The sequence below is a fragment of the Acipenser ruthenus genome, chromosome 22 (assembly GCF_902713425.1).
Source record: "Acipenser ruthenus chromosome 22, fAciRut3.2 maternal haplotype, whole genome shotgun sequence".
In the NCBI taxonomy this organism is placed as follows: Eukaryota; Metazoa; Chordata; class Actinopteri; order Acipenseriformes; family Acipenseridae; genus Acipenser; species Acipenser ruthenus.
In genome coordinates, this window is record NC_081210.1 from 31,347,708 (window position 1) to 31,369,730 (window position 22,023).

The 22,023-nt window shown below is 37.5% G+C and overlaps 1 protein-coding gene and 1 long non-coding RNA gene across 3 annotated transcripts in view; both read left to right on the forward strand.

Moving 5' to 3' along the window:
* LOC131699502 (pituitary homeobox 1-like) overlaps positions 1–17,445 on the forward strand; it is a 22,365-nt gene extending 4,920 nt beyond the window's left edge. For both annotated transcript variants that reach the window (XM_058996566.1, XM_058996565.1), the window contains 3 exons: positions 12,164–12,313; positions 14,047–14,252; positions 16,670–17,445. In XM_058996566.1, the coding sequence (XP_058852549.1) occupies positions 12,164–12,313; positions 14,047–14,252; positions 16,670–17,188 (875 nt within the window). In that variant the 3' untranslated portion in view covers positions 17,189–17,445. The remainder of the gene's footprint in view (positions 1–12,163; positions 12,314–14,046; positions 14,253–16,669) is intronic.
* A 368-nt stretch (positions 17,446–17,813) lies between these two features.
* On the forward strand, positions 17,814–18,671 carry LOC131699505 (uncharacterized). The gene is made up of 2 exons (XR_009308182.1): positions 17,814–17,980; positions 18,420–18,671. It is a non-coding gene; the product is annotated as an uncharacterized LOC131699505 (long non-coding RNA).
* The last annotated feature ends 3,352 nt before the right edge of the window (positions 18,672–22,023 follow it).

Below are 22,023 nucleotides of genomic sequence, written 5' to 3' on the forward strand. Positions count from 1 at the left end.
GAATGAACCTGTGCCACGAGCTCACAATCCCAGCGTGCTTGATTAGCCTAGCCGGTTTTATTAGGCGTTGTTGGTACATTGTGTGGTTTTTTTAATAAGCCCGTTACTCTTCAAAAATAGATTTGCTTATATAAGACCAGACATGTCTTTTATTTTATTCGTTTATTTATTTAGGAGACTGTGTGGTCCAGTGGTTAAAGAACAGGGCTTATGACCAGGAGGTCCCCTGTTCAAATCCCACCTCAGCCACTGACTCATTGTGTGACCCTGAGCAAGTCACTTAACCTCCTTGTGCTCCGTCTTTCGGGTGAGACGTAGTTGTAAGTGACTCTGCAGCTGACGCATAGTTCACACACCCTAGTCTCTGTAAGTCGCCTTGGATAAAGGCGTTTTCTAAATAAACAAATAATAATAATAATTATTTGAAAAAATAAATGTGACCTTTATTGTAGTTCCAACACGCGCACACAAAACAAATGTTTAATTATTAAGCATTCGCGAATTGAGAATATACTTAAACATGCACATCTGAACCAAAACAAACACGCACCGTGAAGTAAATCGGTCGCATAGCCTTGATATTTAACTCTGGATACATTTCATTTACACTTTAAATGGGCAACGTCATATAAAAAAACGTCGCTGCGAATCGAGCTTGTGTCAACAGCAACAGGATATGAAATGTACGGTGATATGGGCCTGAATTACCCGCTGTGTCTTGAGAGTGACAAGTTAGGAGCACGGCATGAAGGGGCTTGGATATTACCTACCGTCACTGCAAACAGCACGATGTGTTACACTGCGTCACTGCAAACAGCACTGTGTGTTACACTGCGTCACTGCAAACAGCACTATGTGTTACACAGCGTCACTGCAAACAGCACTGTGTGTTACACTGCGTCACTGCAAACAGCACGACGTGTTACATTGTGTCACTGCAAACAGCACGATGTATTACACTGCGTCACTGCAAACAGCACGACGTGTTACATTGTGTCACTGCAAACAGCACGATGTATTACACTGTGTCACTGCAAACAGCACGATGTGTTACACTGTGTCACTGCAAACAGCATGATGTATTACACTGCGTCACTGCAAACAGCACGACGTGTTACACTGCGTCACTGCAAACAGCATGATGTATTACACTGCCTCACTGCAAACAGCACGATGTGTTACATTGTGTCACTGCAAACAGCATGATGTGTTACATTGTGTCACTAAAACAGCACGACGTGTTACATTGTGTCACTGCAAACAGCACGACGTGTTAAATTGTGTCACTACAACAGCACGATGTGTTACATTGTATCACTACATCAGCAGGATGTGTTACAGGGCACGGAGCTCTCTTCGGGTGTGAATCTTAAGTACTTTCATTCTTATGTTCTTATGTTCTTATGCACCTCGCGCGGGCCGTTGTTTTCTTTATTATTATCGCCTGAGTCCTCTCTCTCTGAACGCCCGTCATTAACGCATGATTAAATACTGATAAATGCTAGAGGTCTCCTCCCGGGCCGACCAGCCCTGTTTTACACTAAATTTATTGTGTTATTAAAACTGTTAAAGCTCTAGCTAACATTAATGCCGTCTAGCTGGGACGGCTTAAAAGGCTTTAGCTAAAGGCTTTTGAAGACAACCCCCACATTAAACTCCTATTATAGAAAGGCTCTGGCATGAAGGTTTTGCAAATAGGAAAGAGGAGCTGCGTCTGCTTGTGCAGTCTGGAGATAGTTAATCGCGCCTTTATACTTCCAGCACTTTACTGCGAGTGCCCAGGATTTACACATGAAACCACGTTCATATCTTTACACTGACTTACTGTAGGCTCTGTTGTATTGGGTAGCAGCTTTTAAAATCGTGCATGCCGCGGTACCGGTAAAAGGGATGGGAAAAAAACAGAAAACAGAAAACAGAAAACAGAAGTTATATTTTTTTCTTTATCCCATAAAAATGCAAACAATGATGAGCAATCTTCAAGTTGCACCCGCGTTTACCTTCAATTGCCTTTTTTTTTTGCTTGTTTCATTGCACTTTCACATGCTATTTTTTGCTAGTTTCATTTTTTTTTAATTTGCTCATTTAATTGAGAAATCAGCACTGTCATCCCATTTTCAAAAACCAGTGGAGCGCACTTCTAACTGCACAGTGCTGGGTTCAAAACCAGTGGAGCGCACTTCTAACTGCACAGTGCTGGGTTCAAAAGCAGTGCAGCACACTTCTAACTGCACAGTGCTGGGTTCAAAAGCAGTGGAGCACACTTCTAACTGCACAGTGCTGGGTTCAAAAGCAGTGGAGCACACTTCTAACTGCACAGTGCTGGGTTAAAGCTTTCTTATTAATATATTATTTTAATATATTAATAATATATAATATCATTTTGTCGGTTGACCTTAACAAAATGAAAATCTTAAATATATATTTATTTGTTTATTTTTGTTTTAACATATGAAACAGGGACAATTCTTGTATCTTTTTTTCTTTATATATATATATATATATATATATATATATATATATATATATATATATATATATATATATATATATATAGTGCAAAAACGTAATTTGAAAAACGAATTCCTTTGCTTATCCAAATACACATTTTATTACGATTTAAGATATAATAAATACTATTGTGATCAAACAACACGGCACTTTAAACATCCTTGGTCGCTGTACAGACTAAAGTTTCTACAGTTCAGTGAAATAATTCTACAGCTGAGGTAAGCGGAATGCGTTCCTGCAGAATCACAACAGCTTCAGTCGGCTTAATATAAAACCGAGCAGTGATAGGTGGAAGCATCGGGGTTCTACAGTTCTGTGCCTGTATATGTGTGTATTTATACAATCTAAAAACATTTATATAATCTTTTTAGATTCAGAAGAAATCGTCGTGATGAAATATATTGTTTCTAAGAATACTCAAGGATATATGAGTGTTCATAGATAACCTCACAGTCGTTGGGGCTGCATATACACACAGCGTTACCCCGTGTGTGTATATACCGCTTTCAAACACATTTAAAGGCAACTCTCTGACAATAAGGCTTGTGCATTTTCCTACAGAAAGGTGCCCAACCAGAATTTCAGAAGCTTTTTCATGGAGAAATGCGGCTACGTTATGAAACTGGCGATTAAACCTAGTTTTAGCTACAGGCTCTCACTATGGCTTCTTTTTAGTATTGTGGATTAGGCTGTTGTCATGTTTTACTTTGTTAAAAATGTGTTCTGGAGTTCGTAATAGTTAATACAAGGTGTGCTCCAGATACGGATACAGCCTATAATGTATGTATATATATATATATATATATATATATATATATATATATATATATATATATATATATATATATATATATATATATATACACACACACTTTAGCTCAAAGAGCCAGCTGCCCAAAGTTTCGACATGTTGTGCGTATCTTTCTCAAGGGAGCCTGTGTTTGAATCAAAACATTGGAGGTATTTCTAGGTTTTTGACGGCATGACAACTACTTGTTATTGTTTATATTCAAATCCATGATTTATTCTTACATGACGCAATGATGTTCTATATATTGTGACATCATTTGTACTTCTATCTTTAAATCTGTTTTAATTCTAATTAACATTATTTTATATAAACTTATATTTATATTATCATGCCATGCTGGCTCTGAGGATCAGACTTGATTTGTCCTCCCAAATTTTGAATGAATGGTGTCTATTTATTTATTTAAATGTTATATATTTATTGGAGTTAATTAGTTCATTATTTTCTGTTGAGTCCCACTGGCATCATCGTGTTCAGTCTATTTATCCATTTACTTTCTTTTATTCTTCTATAGTTCGCATTGTCTAATTTTAGCTGTTCTAATAATACAAACCTTACATCATTCACGCCTTGTACTTGGCTGGTGAAGTGCTATATTATTGGTTCATTCATTTTCATAGTTCTAATTAATGAAAGGTGGTTCGGAATTCTTTTATATAAAGTTGTTCCAGTCTCTCCATTTGATTTCGTCACATTTTTCACAGGCTATTCCTCATTGCTATTTTTACAGCAGGTATTAGTTTTTAGTGGCTATGTGTTGTTCTTCTGTTTCATTATATTTGTTCTTTTGTCGATGTATTTACACACTTTACATGTACTAATGCAAGTATTTGTAGAACCTGGTCTGTCAATTATTCTTTTATGTTTACTGTGAACTAAAATATCACCTAAATTAGCTTCTCTTTTGAATGCTACAACTGGGGCATTAAGAAATACTTTTTTAAAAAATGTTTCTGAATTATGTAGAATCTGCAAGGGTTTCCAAACTATCTTAGAAATATCAAGCAAATGTTTAGAGCAAGTCATTACTAATGGGACTCTCTTGACCTTTTTTTCTCTATTTTATAATCTAGTAGATCATCTCTTTTTAGTTTATCCACTTTTCTTAACTCCGTCTCTATAATTCTTTCTTTGTATCCTCTTTTTTAAGATTTATTTTTAATACATTTCTTTGTTTTACATAGTCAATTTCTTTTGAGCATATTCTTCGTATTCTTATTCCTAGACCCTTTGGGATTGCCCTTTTAGTGTGTATCGGATGTGCAGAGGACATGTGGAAATACTGGTGCATGTCAGTAGGTTTACAGAAGAGGTCGGTCTCAATTGAACCTTCTTCTAGTTTTACTATGGGATCGAAAAAATCTATTTCTTTTGTTGTCCATGGAAGGTCCACCTTAATATTACTGTGGATTTCATTTGCTATTTTATGAAACTGGACAAGAGATTCTTCTCCACGTGTCAAAACCCCCAAAATATCATCTACAAACCGAATGTATTCTCAAGGTTCTCTTACCGATTTTCTATGTAATTGTTCTTCCCATTTCCCCATGCATGTACTGGCAAAATGCATTCCTAATTTAGATCCTATCGCTGTACCATCGTTTTGTTTGTAAATCTTACCAACAAATGTTAAATAACTGTTTTCTAAAACCACGTTGATCATGTTCAGCACCTCTGCTGTTGCAGTTGATTTATCTAGTCTATTATCTAGTGCTTTTTGAAAAGCTTCTAAAGTTTCTTTACGAGGGACACTTGGGTACAAGGATTTTACATCCATGCAAAATAGAAATGTATTCTCCGGAAGGTTGTGTTTTAAGAGTCTTTTAATAATAATAATAATAATAATAATAATAATAATAATAATAATAATAATAATAATGTCGAAGAATATATTTATTTCTGCATACATATTTTCCATAAACAAAAAAAACATTGATTTATGCATACAAATGTTTCAATAACAAAAAAAACATTAAATGTAGAACAATATATTTATTTCTGCATACACGTTTTCCATTTACAAAATAATCATGAATGAGCTTACAGTGATATTTAAACTAGTTCAACATGGTACTGAGCAATATTGTGATTCTGTTAAATGCAGATGAAATCATTTAGGACCTTCGTCTTTTCAACAGAAAATCGCACTTTGGTTTTTGACACAAAACACCACAGAAAGTAGTGAATAGGGATATTTACTTAGTGCAGCATTGTGTGGCACTTGGAGTTACACGGGACTCCTGAAGCCTTACAAAGCGCGAAACCCGGTCACTGGAGACAAAGACATCGGTAACTCTTGAGATTTACCGGTAAATGTCCGAAGTAAAGCGTTATCATGTTTATTTAAGACATTTACCAGTAAATCTTAAGATTTGGCAATACTGTGACTTTTACCGTCCATCATACACCGGCTTTATTATACAGCAGGGATCTGGGTCCATCCCCCACACTGATGTGAGGCACGCATGATGATGCCGGTATCACTGATGCAACAGACAACGTTTCCAAGTGCTGGTCTGAACGAGACAGCGCCTGTCTGTGTGATTTATTCTAACCCACAATTAGTGTTTTGTTGTAAAAATGAGCCAGTCAGCTGTGTTATTATGCACACGTAGTTTAGTTTAAATATACACGGTGAGACTCTAGTAAATAACAACACTGAAACACCTACAGCACTGGCCATGCATCCGTCCTGGATTGCTTGCGTGGGCAGTTGAATGAAACAGCAGACAGTCTGGAAAACAGCCATTAATAAACGGGACACGTGCATCCTGGTTATAGCTGATCGCTGGGAAGTAGCGTCTATTCTCTTGAGTAAACTCGCTGGTGTAACGCAGCTCTCTACTCACACCCCCGTCTCTATATAGCGCGGTGGGCAGGATGTGACCCGGCAGTCTCCCTAAATAACATCACGATTTAAACATACGAAGAAGGAGAGGCGTTTCTGTTGAACATTTCGTGGGTTTGTTGTCTAATTCGCAAGCTCTGGGCTCTGCATCGCGTAATCATTACCAATAACACGAAACTGCAGTTCCAGACAGTTGAAGTCGACGCAGTGACGCCTATGTTTTGTACAAGTGATCTATTTAACGAGTTTCTTCATGACTGAAATGCTCTGCATGAATAATTCATTTCACAAGCTCTGTTAGTCTTCCCCGTGACACTTCCAGCCTCTTTATGAGCCTCTTAATAGAGGCAAGTCAAACACGTCAAACAGCATCACCTACCCAGCTAAATGGGTTTTCTTGGCATATAAAGGATCGTGATGGGAGATTAGTCGTATTATTGGCGTGGTTATTCTTGAGAGAACCGCCGAGCACGTACCTGGGTCGCTTGTTTGAGAAGCTACCCCTACACGACTCATTAGACAGGCCGTTTTCTTTGTACCTGGTTTTGGTGTCTGTTAGATGCAGCGTGCCCCTGGACCTTACTGCATGTTATATTCAGCAAGGTGGCATCTTGTCGCGGGTTTCTGAACAATGCTATAGTTCTCTCTGCTGTATGACTCGACCCAAATCAAACTGACCTTCTGGTGGTAGCACTTCAAAAATAAAAATAAAGCGCTTAAAATATATAGCGTTGCCTCACCCAAGAAGATAATTTACCGTTCTGAAAAATACGACTACTATTACAGCTAATAATAATAATAATAATAATAATAATAATAATAATAATAATAATAATAATAATAATAATACATTGAATGGTGGCGCGCACGGTTGCAAAATGTTAGCAAACAGACCAATACAAACTAGAGAGAGAAATCATATCAGTGAACTAATGAGTAACCAATAAACAGATACATGAATGAATGGAGGATACAGGGTGATCGATGGTATAGTCTTTACTACTGTAAATACTGGGGGGTAATCATCTGTTTCAGCCAAAGGCGCCAGATGAGGATTTATCAGCTTTAGAGTGCCAGAACACATCAAGCCTCATTAATGACCTGCAATAGAAAAGTGGCTTGGAGCGGGGCTTTCCTCTCTCCGCGCAGCAGAGCGCTGAAACAATGAAGCTATAGTAACGCACTGCCCTGGCCGGCCATCGATTCATGACACGAATTAAGCACGTGGTGTAAATAGAGCTGTGCTGTCATAACAGCAGTGTCACGATTTCATTTGAGAAACAGGAAACAAACTGTAACCCTTATTACCCTATAGGCACCGGCGTATGGCGCGATGTCCTTATCCGTGCATTCCCGAGTTCCCCTCATCTCCCAATCCCCCCATCCTGTCCGTTCTGCAGCGATGCCGCGTCAGTGACCTGTACTGGTTCCTTATCCCAGCCGTGTCCACCTCTTCACCGCCGCTCCCCTCTTCCTGTGCGTGCTTCTCATGTACTATTGTACACAGTTTACTTTTTAATGATAAAGTGAACGGCCCTACACTGAGAAGTGTTTGAAGAGATATTTAGCGTGGAGAGGATCGGGTTGGTAGAAACACTGAGCCTGTAGCTATTGCGTGTATTTCATTCCTACTCTTTTTTAAAGTCACTGGAATATGAGAGACGCTATCCTTTGAGTGAAGGCGTACCAGCGTGCTTTAAACTGAACGTGCAAACTACGAGAACTTCTCAACGCACTTGTGTTAAAGGCAGGCTTTGTAAAATCTAAATGTCCATGGTGTGTGTGTGTGTTTGTTTTTTAATTGAGCGCATTCGTGTTTAAACTGCATGTACAGTTAGAGTAGGCTTTTGATAATGCTGTTTTTGTGATCACATTCAGTAGAGTAGAATACGAGTGTGAACTCCATTTCTTTGCTTGTACTGTAACGAGTCATTCGACTGGAAATGATTAGCAAATCAAAAAAAGACAGGCTAATGATTTATTTCAGAATCAGAACACCATTAAAACACGGAGATATTTTATACAACAAACAATGCATGTTGTTTTCAAAGAATTATAGATTCAGTTTCACTATGTTGTTGTTTTGATCGCTGTCAGAAAGGGTCGTTTTAATTCGTTATAGGCTATAATAATAATAATAAAGTCAAATGCAGTTCAGCAATGTCAGTGTTTCGCGGTGATTATTCACGTAACACAACGTTTAAAAACCCCTTGATACCTTGGTATCTCCCGCGAGTGAGTTTGAAACGCCACTATGAGGAAACATGCGCGCAAAGCTGGAACACAACAGCTCGGGCTATGGCTTGCGGATCCCGTGCAGCCCTGCAGTATCAGTTGCAGGATACATGAGAATAATAAAGCGCTTACAGAAACCGTATCCCAGAGTTATGAAGGATTGCAGAGGGAGCATTTCAATAGTGACAGATATAATGGAAGAGATAGGCTGGTCATGCACGCATCTTTAAAAAAGGACCTCAATATGGAAAATGGGTCACTCGATCATTTTATAGGCGCCAGTGTTTAAATTGAAGACATTCTTGGTTTATATTACAATTCCGATTCAGACTGTGTCACAGCTAACATTGGAATATGAGAGTACAAGAGAGTGAGGCCTCCGCCAGCGCCGGCTGTCCTCCCGTAAAGGCGCAGAAGCAGCTATTAGACTGCATTGTAATTGAGTAGCCCAAACTGGGACCAGCTCATTACTGATTTAATAAAGAATGGAACATTTAATACATGACTGTAATATTCGAACGTGCCTCTTTTAAGTGTTTCATCCCACCGATAACTCGTTTCAATAACTATGTAGGCTACAAGACCCCATGACAGCTGTTATGATGCAAAACACGAAACAGCGCGCTCCCCGCGGTGTTTACAAGAGAAATAGACAGTATTGCTGTAAAGCGAAATCGTTCTGCGAGACCAGGAGATATCCGCATGTTTTGCTATAGCCCAGCAATTGTGCTATAAATGGTTGCTTATTAATTATTAAAATCGAGAGCTTACTTCGTGTGCAGGTGTTGTAGCACGTGCTTCAATAGTTTATTGCAGACTGTTAGGTTGCTCACGTGTGGATGTCGGTTCCCGTCGTACCTTGCAATAAAGCAACACCATTGTTGAGATGTGTGCATTTTTAATTAATGCGCGCTACACAGCTGAAATTCAGGAGGCGTGCAAGACGAAGGAAATGCACAGCAAACGGGTTTCGTTAACAAAAAACTAAAACCAAGAAATAATTGAAAAATGTTACAGTACGTATTGATAATTGAAAAAAGTACTATAAAGATAGATAGATAGATAGATAGATAGATAGATAGATAGATAAAAAATAACAATTTAAATTACGCAATCAAAAGCAGCTGCATTTACACCCAAATCTTGAAAGAAACCAATTCAATTAAGCGCAGTAAAACACTCCCACACCCCGCTCAAAAATGGCGCACCTTTTTTTCTGTTTTAATCCCGCACTTTAGGGACTTCGAATTCTGTTTTCCTGGTTTCAGGGCTCAAGCAGTACAATACAATACTGTGGCGAGCACATACCGCAGAACAGGGGCGCTGGAACAATGGACCCGCAACCCTGTAGTTTCAGCGCCCCTGCAGCAGAACGCGAGGAATGAACTGACGTGAGTTTTATTCAAATATCTGCTCTCCAAGCGGTATACTGTGACAGTGACCCCAGAAAGTCGCTGTCCTACCCTTCCAAAACCCTGGTCCCCCTTCTTGACCGCACGATGACCCGCCTGTGATCAGGAGCACACCGTATATTATACTGGCGTGCCAGACTCCACCCAATAGTAAAAACACACTAGAGCACATGCAATAATTAATCATTACCAACTGCACCCTTTTGTATGAAAAGTGCTACTTTACGCCAGCATGTCGAGATATCAGGACTGCCCAGTCCCTGACCACATTCCGGAGCCTCCTTAAGACTCACCTCTTCAAACAGCACCTGTAGAACTCCTCTGTTTGTATCCTGGGACACTATCACCCTTCATTTAAATGTGCTTTATTTTGCTCTTATCTGCCCCCTATTTTACTGCATTTAATCCTGTACTTCAGAATACTGTAATCTGCCAAGTGTTTAACCTGTAGTACCCTGTATTTAATCACATCCTGATGTAACTATCACTATTTAATCATATCCTGATGTAACTATCACTATTATCTGCTGTATTATTGAATTTTGGTTTGTCACACTTGTACTTTGCTTGAACAAAAGTTATTGTATTTCTTGCTCTTATTGTATTACTTGTATTGTAACACTTGAAATGTATTTGCTTACGATTGTAAGTCGCCTTGGATAAGGGCGTCTGCTAAGAAATAAATAATAATAATAATAATAATAATAATAATAATAATAATAATAATAATAATAATAATAATAATAATAATAATAATAATAATAATCTGTGAGTGACAGGAGACATTTCCCAATGAAGACACAGCTTCAGCAATCAGGGCAGATGCAGGGCAGCAGTGTGGAGTAGTGGTTAGGGCTCTGGACTCTTGACTGGAGGGTCGTGGGTTCAATACTGCGAGTACGAAACACTATTGCTATTTGCTAGAGCAAATGAACGATACATATTTGATTAATACTGAACCCTACTGCTGGTATTTGTTGGTTTGCCTGGCTGATTACAGAATGAATTATTATTATTCTTGACAGCAATCCCTTTGTGACGATTGCATGTTGCATTTGTTACTGACTGTTAATACGTTATTGATGGTAGGTACTGGGTGCAATTTATATATTGTATCTATCTATCTGTCTATCTATCTTATGTTCTTATCTATCTATCTATCTATCTATCTATCTATCTATCTATCTATCTATCTATCTATCTATGATGTCACAATATATAGAACATCATTGCGTCATGTAAGAATAAATCATGGATTTGAATATAAACAATAACAAGTAGTTGTCATGCCGTCAAAAACCTAGAAATACCTCCAATGTTTTGATTCAAACACAGGCTCCCTTGAGAAAGATATGTACAACATATCGAAACGTTGGGCAGCTGGCTGTTTGAGCTAATATATATATATATATATATATATATATATATATATATATATATATATATATATATATATATATATATATATATATATATATATATATAAAGTTTGAGAAAAAGGAAAACTGCTGTGTACCAAAATGATCAATAAGAAAAAAGAAAAAAGAAAAGGATATTTCAGCTACTTAAAAAGGTAGAATAATTGATTACAAGTCCTTCATCGGCTTTTTGTATTCAGCAGATGAAGGACTTATAGTCCGAAACGTCCTGATAATTGATTTGCAATCAATTATTCTACCTTTTTAAGTACCTGAAATATCCTTTTCTTTTTTCTTTTTTCTTGTTCTTATCTATCTATCTAAGTTAACTTAGCAGGGATAGATTACATACATTGAAATATAATGACACACTAATACTATTTGCTAAATAGCCCCATTAAAACCCGATTTGCATATCCACTTGTATACTGTGTGTGTTTCTGGGGTGTTTTGTGTTCGTGCGTGTGCGCCTCCAGTTGCCCGTAGCTCCGCAGACAGTCCTCATAAACACGCAGAGTTCTTCCACCCCGTAAAGCGACCGTGCCATTACGTTCCCCAGAGACGCACCGGAATAGGCTCCTGCTGCTGAAGCCCGATTAGACCGAGCTTGCCATGTGGGTGGGGACCTTGTAGGAGTTGGGGAGGATTTCTACTTAAAATAGGAGGAACTCGAGCACAGACACTTCAACTCCAGCAGGTTTACTTCCTTCAGCGAAAACAGAAACGCGCACACTGTCATTTCTCCGTGTGAGCGCCGCGGAGTCAGAGGAAACCTGGCAGAACCGAAGCAGCAGTGTTTGAAAAACAACCGACTTTAACCATGACTTCTTAACCAGGACTTGGTGGCATACGGATTCTCTAACCTGCTGGAACCCCGGGATGCACAGTTCAATCGTCCTGTAGTTAATACCACTGATTTGTTTTGAAGGTGGGATGAATTTGGACAGTATACCCGAAGCCGTGAGACCCCCGCCTGCACGCGACATGGCCTCCACCTTTCACCTGCCGAGATCGTCAGACAGCGCTCGAGAGCCCATAGAGAATTCGAGCAGCGAGTCGTCAGACACGGAGATCGCAGGTAAGCAGAAACGTCAACTTTGTAATATGGGTTAGTTGCCGAAAGCGCTTTTTATTTTTCTACATGCTGTTGCTTGTCAATTTTTTATATACAAAACGTGCCAGAAGAAATGTGAAAAAATAAATGTGAAAACGGGTTGGCTGCGCTGAAGTGGATTTGCCGTTTACGAGTTCATGCGGTGATCTGCTATGATAGCTGTAATTATAGGAACAAGAAACGACAGCATTTTGGCGATAGCGCTTACCTCAAATGAATCTGTGCTACAACTGACAGTATCTTGTATATCCATGCACTGGTGAATCACAGAAAGACTTCATTAGGAAACCAAGTTTAATTGCGGAGCACATTGTAGGCCCTGCGGATTATAAAGCACAGTGCCGAGTGCTTTTGCACCCTGTATTTTAAATTGGACAGCTAACCCGGTGTATTAAAAACGACGAATACAACAGCTGCTTCAGATCGTGTCACTTATTTCAATTCAACAGTAATGCCCATGTAGTCTATAGATGCAGTGTGTTTGTTTTGTTTACACTGCGGTCTGAACTAGCTAATAGAAAGTTGGAACAGTTCACAACGTGTAGCCTGTAGTGTAGACAGAACCACGGATCCACATACGTCTGTATTGGAATGGTCCGTGTTTTTGTTCTCTTGGTAAATAATTTTGCTGTGTTGGACTTTTCGCGATTTAAATTCAGAAGGCATTTTTCAGTCAGTATGCCAGCACAGGCCTTGGCTGCAGTGTTACTGCGCGTTAAGTTTTCTACTTTCAGGGGACAAAGTTACAAATAAAACCAGCCCGCTCTTTACGCGTGCAACACGACAAAATGTTAACAATTAAGTAACAATCAAACAACCACAGACAACTACATGACAGAAATCAAACCAAGGTGAAACACAGTTCTCTCAAATTAGCGATTTTCTTTTACACAGACACGACTTTAGAAATCATGTCATTTATTTGTGTTGTACATATAGTGACTCAAAATACTGTATGCCAGGAAAATACGGATCCCCGAATAATTACCGCCTGAATAATGAACTAGTTGCATTTTTACGAAACGAAGTTAACCAGATTTCAGTGGAATACACAGTCAAACCAACGGAATATTCGGTAAGATGTATTGTCATTTTTGAAGTCCAATGCTCGCAGGATATAGGGCTATGATAGGTCAAGAGAAATGGTAAAAATGCATTTTGAACAAAGTTACAGATTTTATTATTTATTTATATATTTATTAGGAGACGCTCTTTTACATGCATTGTGCAGTAACTATCTCAATAACTAAAAATGCGAATGCAAAAGGTAATACAAATTGAAGCACGAGCATACAAGTTATATATATATATATATATCTCCCTAAGAATGTTGTTAAAAATAAACTTAAAACAAAGAATTAATCTCAACTCTAGTCATTGCTTCATCTTTTTCTGTACTTCTGTTATTCAGTTAAAACTATCTTATTATTATATTCAAGTACACGAGCACACGAACCGAAACGCTATAGCGAATATAAATAACAGCAAACATTTATCAGAAGGTCAAATTAAATAAACGGTGTCAACAAAACATAACCACGATTTAAAACATCACGAATAATAATAATAATAATAATAATAATAATAATAATAATAATAATAATAATAATAATAATAATAATAACAATAGTAATAATAATACGATATGCATGTGATTGCATCAATGCTGTATTTACTTTGTATTATTCTTTTTGCAGAGAGAGATAGGAGCGCAGAACACAGAAGTAACGACGGGAATGTGGAGGAGCCGAGCAGGAAGAAGAAGCAGCGGAGACAGAGAACACACTTCACCAGCCAGCAGCTTCAAGAGCTGGAGTCCACGTTTCAGAGGAACCGCTACCCCGACATGAGTACGCGGGAGGAGATCGCGGTGTGGACCAGCCTCACCGAGGCCAGGGTTCGGGTAAGCGGGGATACACTCTGCTTCTCTACTAAAAAAAAAAAAAAAAAAAAAATGTGATAACTGTATAATGTGAAATAATGTATAATGTGATATCTTGTAACAACTGTAAGTCGCCCTGGATAAGGGCGTCTGCTAAGAAATGAATAATAATAATAATAATAATAATAATAATAATAATAATAATAATAATAATAATAATAATAATAATAATACTGAAGCTCAGACAGCTAGGCATCGCAATACGGTTTGTTTAGGGCACTTTCTACAAAAAAAACATATGCCATTCAGATGGATTGTGTATTTCAGCATTCGCTTGTGCTGTATTACAAAATGAAGCTCAAATATACATTGTATGGTTATTGATGAAGGTATGCACAGTACGGCATTTCTGTTTGACTTCTATACAAGGACGTCGTACGTAGTATAGTACAGTATGTTAGCACCAGTGAATATATATCTAGAAGCCTATTGTCTTCACAGAAAACGACTCTTTTTTATTACACTCTAATTGGATTGTTTATGACAGCTACCAATGAATTAAGCACGTTGTTTATATAAAGCACACAGCTCAGCACTATACAGTATAAACACGTGCATCTAAAAGCACCAGATTTATTACAATGCGCCAGTATAAACACTTTTTTGGCGGCGGTGTTTTTTGTGTCAATAAAAATAAATCTATAATACATTTTGGAGGTAGCTTGTTAGACAAACATTTAACAATATAGATGATGCATATGTACAGTTAAAACATGACATTAAAACACCAATCTGAAAGCACTTTGAAGTCTTCTGCATGTAAATGAAAATGTCTTGTATGATGTTTATAGTAAATATATTTACAATTAAAGTTTGTTTCAGTTTAAAACCATGACGGTAGACTAAGTGCAAATTTACCGCAAAACTATGAATATGTGTCATAATTGAAAATATTAAAACCTCTCTATGTACTCACCTAACGAATGGTTTGAACCCGCGTTTCGTGTCCTCTCTGTAGTTTATTCTACTCCATAGAACATATTGGAATATTAAATGAACCCGTATCTAAATAAAAGGACGCTGTTGCAGACAGCAAATCACTCGATATTATGGGGTTTAAAATGTATAGCACAGGAACATAAAAACGCATTACATTTTATATTAAAAACCGCATTACATTTTATTTAAAAAAAAAAAACCATTACATTTTATATTTAAAAAACGCATTACATTTTATAAAAAAGCATTACATTTTTATATAAAAAACCGCATTACATTTTATAAAAAAGCATTACATTTTTATATAAAAAACCGCATTACATTTTATTTAAAAAAAAACATTACATTTTATATTTAAAAACGCATTACATTTTATATTAAAAACGCATTACATTTTATTTTAAAAAAACATTACATTTTATATTTAAAAAACGCATTACATTTTATATTAAAAACGCATTACATTTTATATTAAAAACGCATTACATTTTATAAAAAAGCATTACATTTTTTATATAAAAATCCGCATTACATTTTATATTAAAAACCGCATTACATTTTATATAAAAAAAAAAAAAACATTACATTTTATATTTAAAAAACGCATTACATTTTATATAAAAAAACGCATGACATTTTATATAAAAAAACGCATGACATTTTATATAAAAAAACGCATGACATTTTATATAAAAAAACGCATGACATTTTATATAAAAAAACGCATGACATTTTATATAAAAAAACGCATTACATTTTTTATTAAAAACATAATTTATGGCCTATGCTTTGCAAGTTGAGTGCAACATTTTCTACAAAATAATAGGGAAAGATCTTGAGAGATTCTAGAATGCGTCATCATAGGCTAGTCTACATGTTTCATTGCTTGATGAGATTCTGGCATCAATAAACTACTAGCAACCAAACGAGCAAGATGGGCCGAATGGCCTCCTCTCGTTTGTAAACTTTCTTATGTTCTTATTACTGGTTTCTTGAAACATTTGATTGTGTTATGTTATGTTTATTGCAATTATTTCTAGTTTGCGTCGAGTGAAGATATTTTCTGAGGGAAGTATTATTATTATTATTATTATTATTATTATTATTATTATTATTATTATATACTGTATTAAAACTATAACTATTACTATTACTATTACTATAACAGAATTGCCAGTCAATATAGTTATGAGAAAATATATAAAATCGCATTTTATTGCCAAATACAGCCTTTCACCAGATCGACAGTGCGCATGTGTGTGAGCTGGAATTATTTCTGTAATGTTTTCATTAATTTCACCAGATCGACAGTGCGCATGTGTGTGAGCTGGAATTATTTCTGTAATGTTTTCATTAATTTCACCAGATCGACAGTGCGCATGCGTGTGAGCTGGAATTGTTTCTGTAATGTTGTCGTTCTTGTTTAAATGTCCTTACAGGTCTGGTTTAAGAACCGCAGAGCGAAGTGGAGGAAGCGGGAACGCAACCAGCAGATGGACCTGTGTAAAAACAGCTACCTTCCGCAGTTCAGCGGGCTCATGCAGCCCTACGAAGACATGTACCCAGCCTACACCTACAACAACTGGGCAAACAAGGGCCTGACACCGGCTCCTCTGTCCACGAAAAACTTCACTTTCTTCAACTCTATGAGCCCGCTGTCCTCCCAGTCCATGTTCTCAGCCCCCAGCTCAATCTCGTCCATGGCCATGCCGCCCAGCATGGGCCACACCGCCGTGCCGGGCATGTCGACGAGCAGTCTGAACAACAACATCAGCTCTGCAATGTCTTCGTCCGCCTGCCACTACGCGCCGCCGGGTTCCCCGTACAGCGTGTACAGAGACACGTGTAACTCCAGTCTGGCCAGCCTGAGACTGAAATCCAAACAGCACCCCTCTTTCGGATACAGCGGGCTGCAGAGCCCAGGCTCCAGTCTCAATGCTTGCCAGTATAACAGCTGACGGACTGGCTGCCATGAGTTACTGGCGTTTGGAAATATATGGACCAGGTCATCGCGCAAAAGACAACTAAACTGGATTCGTTGCAACGTTGTGTTTTTTTTTAATGGATGACGCGGGTTGTACGTGTTTACCTATAAACTTGCACCGCAGTGTTTTAAATGTCTCCCATTTTTTTGGACTAGGTTGTGGTGGAAGACTTTATAAATGTAAAAATAATAATAATAAATAAATTGTAAAATTATACTAGGACCAGAAAATGCAGACCTGAGCACCCGATCCGTTTCGTGTGTGTGTGTGTGTGTGTGTGTGTTTATGATGTTTATGATAAACGTTGAGGATTTATTGACCATTCAGTGACTTTGATGCTGGATTGGGGGAAATTATAAGACACGTGCAACATTCATAAGAAATTGGTGTTTAATTGTTGGTAAAAAAAAGAGAAGGATCTCTGATTTCTATATACACTTTGATACTGTTACCTTTAGTTATTGTGTTTTGGCAATATTAGAAAGTGCTGGAAATGCATGATCCTGTGTTTTACAGACACACACACGTTTATATATATATATATATTATATATATATATATATATATATATATATATATATATATATATATATATATATATATATATATATAAACAGCTTCAATTGTATACTTCTTGTCTAGAATATATGTTTCCACAAAGAAAAGGTGAATAGAAAGCGCCTGTGTTACTTGAGTGAGCGGGTGTTCACAATATTTGAACTGATCCCTACGAGTGCTCTTCACACGCAGGAGCTGCAGAGGGAGGTGTATTTAATGGTTATCATCAGGAGCTGCAGAGGGAGGTGTATTTAATGGTTATCAGGAGCTGCAGAGGGAGGTGTATTTAATGGTTATCCTCAGGAGCTGCAGAGGGAGGTGTATTTAATGGTTATCAGGAGCTGCAGAGGGAGGTGTATTTAATGGTTATCCTAGGAGCTGCAGAGGCAGGTGTATTTAATGGTTATCCTAGGAGCTGCAGAGGCATGTGTATTTAATGGTTATCATCAGGAGCTGCAGAGGGAGGTGTATTTAATGGTTATCATCAGGAGCTGCAGAGGGAGGTGTATTTAATGGTTATCAGGAGCTGCAGAGGGAGGTGTATTTAATGGTTATCATCAGGAGCTGCAGAGGGAGGTGTATTTAATGGTTATCAGGAGCTACAGAGGGAGGTGTATTTAATGGTTATCAGGAGCTGCAGAGGGAGGTGTATTTAATGGTTATGTAGGGAGCTGCAGAGGAAGGTTGTCTGTGTATTGCTTGTATTTAAAAGTTATGTCCCACAGCAGCTCAAGTGGGTGAAGCAGATCGTTTTCATCAAGTCAGTTGTAAGTGTAATTAAATGTAAATGCATTATAATATCCTGTCATAAAACAGGATGCAGTATGTCCTTTTGATAAGTTATGAATGTGACATTTTCCAAGCTTAAGAGCATTAGAATAAATCTACTTAAACGTTTCTCGTTTTGTTTGTTATGTGGCATTAGCAGGGCGGTGCACACACAGGGCTGTAATTGATTCTTTATATATATTATTCCCATTATCAATTATTTGAAGAGCTCTGTAACCCAGAAAATCTGTAACCCAGAAAATCTGCGCCTCACAGTTTATTAAAGCCTGAAATAAATGCAAAATTAGCGTATAGTCAATGTTAAATAAAACAGACTGGATTTAACCATTCCTTAAATGAGTGATTGAGTTTAATAATCCGGGTATGAAGCGTTCATATAACTGAATTATGAGATCGAATAGGACTAACAGTTTATAGAGCCGTGCAGAGAACCCTTAGAATTAGATTGAAGAGATATCTCGCTCTCTATTGTTCTGTGCTCTTGACAGCGGCTTTATTATAATTCGACCATCTCTGTATTGGTTATTATTGGATTGTATACAACCCAACACCGCACAATACATACTTAGATTTTGAATGTATAAATGTTTAAATGGTTTGATAAAGCCTAATCAGTTAATAATAACAATAATAATAATAATAATAGTATATTATTATTATTTGTTTATTTAGCAGATGTCTTTATCCAAGGTGACTTACAGAGACTAGGGTATGTAAACTATGCATCAGCTGCAGAGTCACTTACAATTACGTCTCACACGAAAGACGGAGCAGAAGGAGGTTAAGTGATTTGCTCAGGGTCACACAATGAGTCAGTGGCTGAGGTGGGATTTGAACCAGGGACCTCCTGGTTACAAGCCCTTTTCTTTAACCACTGGACCACACAGCCTCCCCCTATTATTATTATTATTATTATTATTATTATTATTATTATTATTATTATTATTATTATTATTATTATTATTATTATTATTATTATTATTATTATTATTATTATTATTATTATTATTATAACAAACAACACCTGCATTATTTGGCCATTCTAGAAGACTTGTGCATTTAAAGGACATGCACATGCAATATGTACAAAAGCGTTTACCACGTGCTGTTTCACTCCCCTGTTTTCTAAGAAGAAAACAAAACGTTGATGTTCTAACAAGGTTCAGGAGGTCTTTTCAATATGTACTGTCACTTGCTGCCATGGTTTCCAATGGCACGTTTTCATTTTCCAAAGACATTGTGTGCACTTAGCATTCAAATAAACACTCACCACCCGCTATAGTATTCCTTAACCTCTCTTCAACAAGATGTACGTATGCAAGCTTGTAATACAGGCTGCAGGTAAAGACAATGGAGGTGTAAGAGCTTGTAATACAGGCTGCAGGTAAAGACAATGGAGGTGTAAGAGCTTGTAATACAGGCTGCAGGTAAAGACAATGGAGGTGTATTTTTAATTTCATTATACCCCCCACTTCCCGTTTAGAAATACAGGTTAACAATTATTATTATTTATTTTTTTACAAAGAACACAATAAATACATTTGTAGGCATTAGCTTGTTCTGGACATGCAGTCATTTGTGTATTGGCGCTATTTGCCCTGTACTTTAGTCTGCAAGCCCCGAATGAACACAAGAAGCAAGCAGAGACTATTAAACTGCAGTCTACAAGCTGTCTGGTGTCTATTCAAACACCCCCTGTCAATGCTCACATAAAACCACTTCTTTTTCTGCAGGGATGCTACAAAAAAAATAATAATGGAGGATTCTGACCTTGCCCGCCTTAGCCGGAAAGTGGATTTTTTGTTTTTTGTTTGTTTTAAAAAACAGAGATTGGGTTTCAGTTTGCTGGGATTAAGAAACGGGTTTTGGAGGCCATTGAAAGAGAACAAACCGAGGGAAGCAGCTGGGAGGTCGAAAGAGCCGGAGTCCGCATGTTTCAGCTGGTTCACTTTTACAGGAAGATAATGCAGTTTGAGTTTATTTAATTTTATTGGAAAGACTTTCAAAAGCATACATATGTTGAATATATTAAGACAACTATAAACAAAACCAGGGTCTGCGCCACTTTAAGATGCATTTTGTTCTGCAGGGTGCGTGCGAGTTTGTTTTTAAGTGTTGTAGCTGCTGCAATATGCATTTTCATAGGATTTTCAGCATCATATTCCTCAGATTATGTAAATTACTCCTTTTGAGACAAACTCATCTATAATACAATACATTGTTTTGCTGCTGTTTTTTTCCCGTTTCTACTGCCTATGAAATATATTTTAAAAGGAAACGTAAACGATATCTTACTGTACAGCGTGTAAGATATCGACGAAGGAGAATCGTTTTAAGAATCGTAACAGCCCTTTACTGAGATAACCAGAGGATACCTGGAACACGGAATCCAACAGAACGGATGTATTTCATGTTTATTAGAATGATTTTGTTTCAGTGACATTTCTGCTCTCTATTGCTGGTCTCTGGACACCGTTGTAAACGAGGCCTCTGTCTCAGTGGAGTTATTCCTGGTTAAAGCATGAATAAATATAGAAATAAATAAACTGTCGAGGGGTTTGTCAAGAATAAACCCAGAAAAAAAAGAATTTAAAATGGGTTTTAAATAACGCGTACATTAAAACGCACATAATTGGTTCCCGTATTCAATAGATACAAAAAAACTACATATAATAAATAAATAAATAAATAAATAAATAAATGAATAAATAATCCCTTAAAAATACTGTCCTAAAGGATGTTCGCCCTCTGCTGTGTGAAGCTCCGCGACAGTGGCTATGGTTTGCAGTGCGTGAGAGTGAAGTGCGCAACACATCCCGATGCCGGTACAGCGATCAATCCACAGCTTCATAAACAGAGCCGGCATACGAGCTGACAGACTAGAATGCATATTATAAACGAGGTCAAAGTGCAGAGGGGAGGGGCGCAGAATAAACACGCGACTACGTCATCATTTACCCGCTACACACACAGTATGCATGTCAGTGGTGACCATTTACTGTATCAAAAAATAAATACAAAATACAGCTTCAAACTGTACCGCCAAGTCCGAATCCACCGACACCTTTTGTAAAATCTATTTAAACAAAATTGATTTTAATTTGACTAAAAACTATTTGAACGTGTGCTCCAGTCTGAACACAATGAACAATTTCCACGCGCTTACCCTTATGTTTTGTCGTTTCATTGCACGAGATATTTGCATGACTGTGTCATTTTGCTGTAGTCCGAGTATGTGACATTTCAATGGAATTCGTTTTGAACAGCAGGAAATAAAATTGCATGGCGTGTAACAAAACAAGTCAATGCTAATGTGCTGGCTTTACAGAGATCAGAATCATACAGCATACGACTTGGCCGGTTTAGTGTCTTGTGAGGGATACAAATAGCGCAAGCAATCGCAACAGCGCACTTCCCGTGATTAATAATAATAATAATAACAATCACGCACCGAGTTTCAC